General features: G+C 47.5%; 1 protein-coding gene across 2 annotated transcripts; it reads right to left on the bottom strand.

Moving 5' to 3' along the window:
• Nucleotides 1-23: 23 nt before the first annotated feature.
• On the bottom strand, nt 24-6509 carry mysm1 (Myb like, SWIRM and MPN domains 1). Of its 2 annotated transcripts, XM_022751462.1 has the most exons (20): nt 6454-6509; nt 6216-6288; nt 5922-5992; nt 5440-5514; nt 5262-5346; nt 4896-4994; nt 4353-4818; nt 3780-4011; nt 3576-3706; nt 3384-3487; nt 3218-3295; nt 3050-3132; nt 2925-2979; nt 1935-1985; nt 1503-1577; nt 1246-1434; nt 1031-1163; nt 819-924; nt 643-700; nt 24-538 (listed from the first exon to the last, which is right to left on the bottom strand). In XM_022751462.1, the coding sequence occupies exons 1-20, from the start codon at nt 6507-6509 to the stop codon at nt 224-226; spliced, it is 2535 nt and encodes an 844-aa protein (XP_022607183.1). In that variant the 3' UTR covers nt 24-223. The 2 variants fall into 2 exon arrangements, with proteins under 2 accessions (XP_022607183.1, XP_022607186.1); XM_022751465.1 differs by lacking the exons at nt 24-538; nt 1031-1163.
• Between the last annotated feature and the right edge of the window lie 2097 nt (nt 6510-8606).

Raw genomic sequence — 8606 nt, 5'->3', positions numbered from 1 at the left:
CACACACACACACACACACACACACACACACACACACACACACACACACACACACACACACACCTCTGTTGGGTCAATCATTTGGTTTTTGGTTAAAGGACTTTAATATAGAAAGTGAAACAGTTCGTAACACTGATACAAAAGCTCGTGGTAAAACATCAACGTTTAGACTTTAATGAGGTAAATAACTGCAGTTTAATAGAAGTGAGAGAGATTTGTTCCATCACAGTAAATAGTCGTGTTCAGGTGACAACACTGAGCCCAGGTGTAACACCGAGTCGCCGTGTGTCTCTGAGGTTGTGTCTGTGGCGGGCGGCACACAGTCAGAATCCCGATCAGAGTCTCCTCCCCCCTGCTCCTGGCCGATCAGCTGATCAAAAGCAAAGTCATCTGCGTCCTCTGGTCTGGACGAGTCTTCCTCTTCCTGCTGAAGCTGGGAAATAAAGTCTGACTGGAAAAGGGCCTGGATCTGGGTGAGGAAGGAATCTCCCTCCTCCTCTGGGAGAGGCTCCAGGTATCTAGCGAGGGATGACAGCATCTAGAGGGAGGAGGTGACGTCAAATGAGGCAGAGGCGATAAAACAGTTAAAGCAGAGGTGAGTCGGTTAAAAGAGACGTGACATCTACATCCAGCAGCACTGACCTTCTCCAAACAGGTGAGATGAGAGTCTTTCCGGAAGAATCTGTCCATCTGCACACTCCTGACCGAGCAGGACAGGAAATAATAGTTTAGACACTCTACAAAATAAAATGTTAAACCTCACAGAGAAATGGGATCAGCTTCAGACCACGAGTCTTAAAGTCTTGTGTCTCACTCACCCGGGTGTCTGAGAGTATTTGTGGATGATCCACTGAGCTCTCCTCATCGTCTGCTCCCAGTCTGGGACGTGTTGTGACGACAGGAAGTCGAACCTGTAGGGAAGCTCTGTGGAGGAGCAGAGACGCACGTATTGAGTCATGTGGTGTGTGTGTGTGTGTGTGTGTGTGTGTGTGTGTGTGTGTGTGTGTGTGTGTGTGTGTGTGTGTCTCACTCTGGGGGCCTGAGGGCTCCTGGCTCTCTTTCACCAACAAGCAGGTGGTTTGGGAGTGGGGGGATGGATTAGCTGGGTCGTACGGACTCACTATCATCCCGATGAAGGGGGCTCCGCCACGAGAGAAATAACTCTGGATCAATCAGGGCAAAGGAAATCAGACACAGACACACACAGACGAACTTGTACGTGACGTCTCTCATCATTCACATCACCTGGAACTGGTCCTGTGTGTTTATGTCCCGCACCGAGGGGTTGGGGTGGAAGGAGGGATGCGAGTGGTACCAGCCCACCACGCTGAAGCCCAGGGACGACAGCACATCACAGGCCTGCGTCTGAGACACCGGGTCCATCTCACACTGCAGCCCTGTGCTCACACTGTTACACGGCTCTGCGGCACAGATCTACACACAAACACAGTCGGTCAACACAAACTTCAACATACACGGTCGCTAAATGATCTGTTCTCTACCTTCAACACTTTCTCTTCCTCATTAAACGTCCCGCCCAGCAGACCGATGACCTCCCCCCGGGACACATGGGCGTGCTGAGGCCCCCGACACACCACAGAGTCAGGAACAAGTTAAAAGAGACAATTATTCTACAGTGAAACATAAAGAAAGACAGAGAGACGGACTACAGGAAAATAAGCCAGTGAACGAGCTCATGGTGCCGACAGCACATGAAGAAGAAGCAAACGAGACAATGCAAAATATTAAATTATAATAGACAATATGATGCAGTGTAATTATAGAAAACACCACAGATTTTAACTCCGAACAAAATAAATAAATTAAAAAGTTCAAAATGAACCAAATATGATTCATTTGAAAAGCGTTGTCTCTGAATGTATGAGAACACGTCAGTGTGTGTGTGTGTGTGTGTGTGTGTGTGTGGAGCGTACCATGTCCATGATGAGGAGAGTCTCTGCACACACAATGACCTGGAACGGTTCCTGAGACCAGAAGAAGAGCGTCACACAAACTGTAGATATATAGTTGAGTGTGTTGACACAGAAACACGAGCAGAATGAATGTTGAATGAATGAACTCAATGACATCAGAAACACTTCAGATACTGAAGATGCAGCATGAATATCAGATTATTCATTTATTCATATTCATAGTTTCACATTCAGATGGAGCAGCAGGTTTCCCGGGGATCGCTGCCACTGGCAGCTACAGTTTTAGAGCAGTGAAGAAGAACTGATTTCTGGTAAATAGTGTAACGTTTGCTCTTCAGTCCCTCCAGGATTTTGCAGCTTCAATGTTGCAGCTAAAAACTCATGTTTTTAGATTTTTTTTGCATGAAACTGCAGGAGAAAATAAATATTACAATAATTGTTGCTATCTCCATTAAAATAATAATAATAATAATAATTAAAAATCAAAGGCAGGTTGTTCCAGTGAGAATTAATCCTGCTCCTCTGCTCTGTCTCAATCACAGGGAGAGCTGACCTTTAATATCACCTCCTCAATTTATCAATTCATACACAGCCAGAAACAAGGAAGTGAGTTTGGTGACATCATCAAGGTTTTGATCAGGGACTGCTCTGATTGGTTCAACTGGAGGGAAACCTTGATGATTTTAAGTTGCAGTGATTGGACAGAAATGCAACGTTGCACAGAGTTGACAGGGATTGGTTGAATTTGAGTTAATTATTGCGATTGCGACATCGTGACTTCCTGGAGGAAGTGGCTGCAAAACATCAGCAATTAGTTAACATGTTAGACCGGGAAGTCCGACCAGTAGAACATGTACAGTCTGCAGAGCTTTAACTTCAAGGAGTTGGGAAGGAAAACATCTGGACTGACTGACTGTGCTCTCCTCTGTTACATCGTCACGACACACGGAGACATAACTCCGGTCAACAGCTGGAGAGACGTTCACTGACCTGTACGTCCTCTCCAAACGACCTGCAGGGAATCAGCTGGAAGGGATCAAAGGACCTGCGAGGAGGGAGAGCGTTAGTGTTTCTGTGCGTGAGGACGACAGGACGAGCTGCTTCGTCTCACTCACCCTCTGAGTCTGGACATCTTGCAGGGTTTAGGCTGCTTCTTCATCTCCTCCCTCCGCAGAGCCACTTCCTCAGCACTGAGGTGCTGATGGAGACAGGATCAGTGAGTATACTGATCAATCAATCACCCACTGATCAATACTGGTGTGTGTGTGTGTGTGTGTCCAAACCTCATATGTCTGTCCCTCCAGGTCTTTAGCATCACACCAGTTTCCCCATATGTCCCTCACACGGCGTTTCCTGGTGCGCTACAACCAATGGGCAGTTAGCTGGAGTTGCAGCGGGCTCATAGTTCACATGTCTGAGGTTCAGAGGTCAAAGGTGATGATTACCTACCATGCTCTGCAGTCTCTGGGCCAGCTGATAGGCCTCCAGCACGTCTTTGCCCTCCTTCTGTTTGGAGCGGTCCACCACCTTCGGCCGATTATAGACGGCTTGTTCTGTGAGAGAAGAGAAGAGACGGAGCTCTGAGTGAAAACTGAAGCTGGACGATGAAAGAAAACGCCGTGACACGCTCAGCACAGTCACCACAGCTGAAGTTGATGGCGCCGATGAGCTCCAGGTAGGTGTGAATCCTCCCGATGCAGTTGACGTCTCCGCAGTTCTTCAGGCCGGGCCGGACAGACGTCTTGTTCAGGTACTTGGGTTTGCTCTTCAGCCTGAGAACAGAGACATTTAAAGCTGCAGCTGTGTGTTGTCGCTGTGACTGAGGCTGAGCAGACGGCTTCATACCACTGATCCAGGATGTAGTTTCTGATCTTCAGATATCTCTCGGGGGTCTTGGAGGGCCGTCCCTCAAAGAACTCTGGGATCGCTTGTTTCTCATCCTCGGCGATGGTCTCCTTGTCCAGCGTGATCTCCTGCTCAGGTACCCTGAGCTCCTCCTCGTCCTCGTCCTCCTCCGCCTCCTCCAGGTCTTCGTCTGACCTCTGATTCAGGATCTGTTCAGTCTTATCAGCAGAATCTGGGAAACAAAACATAAGAGTTTTTATTCCTCCAAGCCGGCGAGTCAGAGCGGCGGCCATTTTGTTTTCAGGTCGTCCGTACGTGTCGTTCTCTTGGACACGATATCTCAGTAACACCTCGACCGAACTTTCACCTGGACTCAAGGATGAACTGATGAGATTTTAGTGGCCAGAGGTCAAAGGTCAGCCATTACTCAGGGCTTCACAAAGTTTCACACAGAAAGTTCATATTTATATTTTCTCTGACTCTGATGAACATGTGACCTGGAACTAGTCTGAGTGGCGGAGGGATACGACCACAAGGACGTGTGTCTAGTTTCAACAGTCACAATGTGATTACCTGCCCCGTCACTACAGGTGTCCTCCAGGTGTCCAGTCTGTGTGGAGCTCTGGCCCTCGTCATTCATCGCTGAGTCTGAGTGACTTCCTGTCTGGGGGCTGCTGGGTGGAGGGGACGCCGCCTCGTCCGGCTCCTCTGAGCACGGGAATGAAGAGGAGTGTTGATGACGTGGCGGAGACAGTGAGACGCGTCTGTGTCCGTCCTCGGTCTCCTGCCTGCTCTCTCCCCCAGGACCGCCCCCCCCCCGCTCCTCTGCGGGACTGTGTGTCTGGAGCTCGCTGCCCGTTTTCTGCTCCGGCGCGGCCCGAGATCCGTCCTCACTCAGGTCATCGGTGATGTCCACGTCCTCGTCCTCATCGTCAGAGAGCTTCTCTATTCGGACAGTGTTGGTCAGGCTGGATGACGGACTGGGCGTGGGCTGGGGGGGGGGCAGAGCGGCTCCTGCTGACCTGGGTTCTGATTTAGCCTGAAAGATTTACACATAATCAAACAGTTTGCACATCCTTCGTTATTTCCAGAGCGTGGACGCGCAGAGATCCTCACCTTGTGTTTAAAATACTGTCTGGCGTAGCTCTTCACCTGAAGCACGGAGCGGCTGTCCACCAACCTGGCAATCTTAGTCCACCTCCGCCCAAACCGAGCCTTCACACACACACACACACACACACACACACACACACACACACACACACACACACACACACACACACACACACACACACAGTCTGACACTGACGCAGGCTGAATACATCATCATGGAAGGAATCATTGGGTTTATGTCGATCAGACTGATGCTTGTTAAAACAGTTGGGGGGGGGGGGGGGGGGGGGGGGGACTGGGATGTCTGTGTAAGTACGTATGGTATTTGGTTTTGTAAATAAATGTGTGTGTGTGCACGTGCAGTCATACCAGCCCTTCTTCAAACAGGTCTTTCTCCTGTTTGGACCAGCGAGACGAGGATCCCGAGGCTGCGGCGGAGGTCTTGGCTGGAGAGCTGAACACCCACAGGAAGTGACATGAACACAAACGTGTGAAGAAGAATGGATGAACTGAGCTCACATGGAGGATGAATGAAGAACAGACTCACCTCTTCACTTTGGGCTTGTTGTTCGTGTCGCTCTCCCAGAGGTGAGGAGGAATCTCTTTCCCCGTCAGGTAGAATCTGTGAGCGAGGTCAGGACCAACAGACTCAACTGTCTGAAGAAATGCTCACACTGCAGGGAACTGATCATAACACACTCAGCCGGTCTACTATTGAAGAACCACCCACTGTCACTTTGAGATTTCTTCTCACTCAGGTTTCATGTCTATAATTTCTGTAATTAGTCGTTTCAGTGAGATTTACATTTGATTTCTGGACTTTCTTCTCGTCCTCAGGCTGAAATCCTTCAGATGCTACAGACGAGCCGAACAAAGGAGAACTTGCTCAGCTCTAAGTTTGTCGATATCCAGAATTAATATCTGGATACAGTCGAGTCAAATATCGTGAAATACGATGTCATCGTGCAGAGTTTATATCATGATTATATTATTTTATTTTACATGTATTTACAGACAGGGAAAGGATACTGTTCCTCCAGCAGCATCCTCTCTATCACCTCCCTGTTCTCAGGGCTGATCGAGCTGTCCAGCTCCCACGGCTGCAGGACAGAGACAGAGACAGAGACAGAGAGAGAGACAGAGAGACAGACAGAGACAGAGAGACAGACAGAGACAGAGAGAGAGACAGAGAGAGAGAGAGAGAGAGACAGACAGAGACAGAGACAGAGAGAGAGAGACAGACAGAGAGACAGAGACCGTCAGAGACACTCACTCACAGTCAGACCGCAGCCGGGGGACAGGCCGAGCTTCGTGGACTCATACCAGGATCCCGGCGCTGCTCGCCCACGCGGACTGGACGAACTGCTCCTGGACCAGACCCGCTGCTTCCAGCTCACTGCGACACAGAGACGAGGCGGGCCGTGAACACAACACGAGAAGAGCCGGGGACACACAGCTGCTAGCCAACAACAACCGGCTCCACGCTAGCTACAGCGCTACGGTGCCCAGCTCCTACTGACGCTGAGCACGTGGATTCACCTGGACAGGTGAGCTGTCTCACCTCATGCTGCCGACAGTCTCGTCTCCCTCGATGTCAACATCCACCTCGTCCTCCATGTTGATGGACAAACGTAAACAAAGGAGAGGAGGAGGAGAGAGGGAGAGAGACCTGTGTCTGGAGCAGTGTTCAGGTTTACTCACAGCGACACCTGGTGGCGGGAGGAGAGACTCGTCCAACGCCGCTGCTCCGTGAGGTTCTCCAGCAGCTGATCACTGATGCTGCTCCACTGCCTCCTACTGGATCGATCTGTCTTCACACCCATATATATTTTTATATATGTATCTATATATCCAGTGGCTCATTGGTAATCATAAGAATATCAGTTAATAATAGATCAACAATAATAATTATATAATAATATACAATAATATATATAATAATTACATATATCTGTGGCTGGTGTTTGATTATCTGAGCTGCATGGATTATATATATAACAGGGGTCAGGGGTCATGAATCCTCTGAACATTTCTTACTATAAAACCAAAATCTCAGTTTAAAGAAGAGACTTGTTGATTAGTGTTTGTTTATTTTCTTGCTTCATGATACAGCTGCAGGTGTTTTCTATAGGAGGGTCAGTTACTGTGGAAGAGACAGTGCTGAGATTGTTTCTTATAGAAATGACTGTTGGAGTTCAGCATAAAGAAAAATGGAAAATCAAGCTGCATTGAGTAAAACTAAACCCTTCACTATAATTCTTGAAAAGCTGTTATTACTTATTACAGCTGTTATTTTCCTTGAAATGTTAGATAACTACTATTATATTATAATATAGATGATGTTATTAATATTTTATAATTGTAGAAATATATATATATAATTTGATTACATGATTTAATCACTATCCCCTCCACCCAGTGATCTAACCTTTGCTTCAGGATTTCTTTTCTGGACCACTTTCAATTTTAATATTTTATATGTGATGTAAACAACAACAATCTTTATCCAGTTTGTTGTAAAAAGGTCGAATCTCTGAAACCACAGCTGCAACGTTTCCATCAACACTTGAAGGTCGAGGGCTGAAACTGACCCGACCTTTAACCCATGTGATCCTCTCCATCAGATAGAAGCTGGACTCTCTCTACAGTTAATATATGAACCTTTGCTCTTCTTGCTGGACAAGGTCGGCTTTCAAACTTCATAAGGATCCACTGGAAATGAACCAACACAGTAAAAGTCAAAGTGAAAGACGACAAAAAAAGGTTTTATTTAGAAATTCACAGTTTCTAATGGCACTACAGTTACTGTAGTAACTCACTCCTGCTCAAAAATACTGTGCAGCTCTTCAGAGTACTCACAGAGAGAAAGAGAGGGAGGGAGAGAGAGAGAGAAAAGAAAAGATAGCACTTGACATATAAGGTAAGAAAAACAACAAAAGGCATGAGGAGTCATACAAAGTGCACACTGAGCTCCTAAAATCTCACCGAGGGCTGTCTCCCTATTCGCTGTGTTATGGGGATAAGTAGATTCAAAAGTAGTCTTTCTCATAACACAGACACTCACACATACATGAGATCAACATTAAAACAATCCTGACATGTATACAGGTTTACACACACACCAACATGAGATCATACACATTCAAAAAAGGGTTAAAAAAAACTCAGGATTCAGGATCAAACAGAATCACATTAATAGTGTTCCAACTCAGAACCATCTTTGCTGCGTTCCCTTTATTTAACAACGATTCACGTCCTTCTCTTCACAGACCATGTTCATCATCAGAGGCATCGCATGAAGCGGCGGCGGAGCGGTGACGCGTGAATAAAAGACGGAGCGGGCGCACAATGGGAGTGAGGGTGTAGAGGAGGAGAAGCTCGTCAGGAAAGCAGGTATTTAGATGGATAGAAGATGATGGAGCTCCTGACGGGAACATGTTAGAGTAGTTCGTAAAAGCAGGCATATTAAAACATTTCCTTCACAGTCACAGAGGAAGTCGTGCAGCGGGGTCAGAGGTCAGAGGTGGATGAAGAGGAGTGGATGAAGGTGGATGAAGATATGCAGAGAGAACAGAGCGCTGCAGAAGCTGAAGCTGGTCACATGACGCTCTGATGGGAGAGCAAAGGTAGAAGAGAGTTCTGTCTCTGTCCCGACGTCCACGAGTCCAACCACACTGAGCCAGTCAGAAACCACACACACACACACACACGCAC

Source organism: Seriola dumerili, unplaced genomic scaffold, assembly GCF_002260705.1.
Source record: "Seriola dumerili isolate Sdu_G_001 unplaced genomic scaffold, Sdu_1.0 BDQW01000155.1, whole genome shotgun sequence".
In the NCBI taxonomy this organism is placed as follows: Eukaryota; Metazoa; Chordata; class Actinopteri; order Carangiformes; family Carangidae; genus Seriola; species Seriola dumerili.
This window is presented reverse-complemented; position numbering and strand designations above follow the sequence as displayed.

Excerpts from the sequence above, each read along its gene's own strand:
- mysm1 (XM_022751462.1), bottom strand. The coding sequence starts at position 6,509 with ATGGAGGACGAGGTGGATGTTGACATCGAGGGAGACGAGACTGTCGGC. Across the intron at positions 4,012-4,352 it reads CACCTGTAGTGACGGGGCAG|ATTCTGCTGATAAGACTGAA; the intron begins GTAATCACATTG and ends TTTGTTTCCCAG. Across the intron at positions 1,435-1,502 it reads AGGAAGAGAAAGTGTTGAAG|ATCTGTGCCGCAGAGCCGTG; the intron begins GTAGAGAACAGA and ends GTTTGTGTGTAG.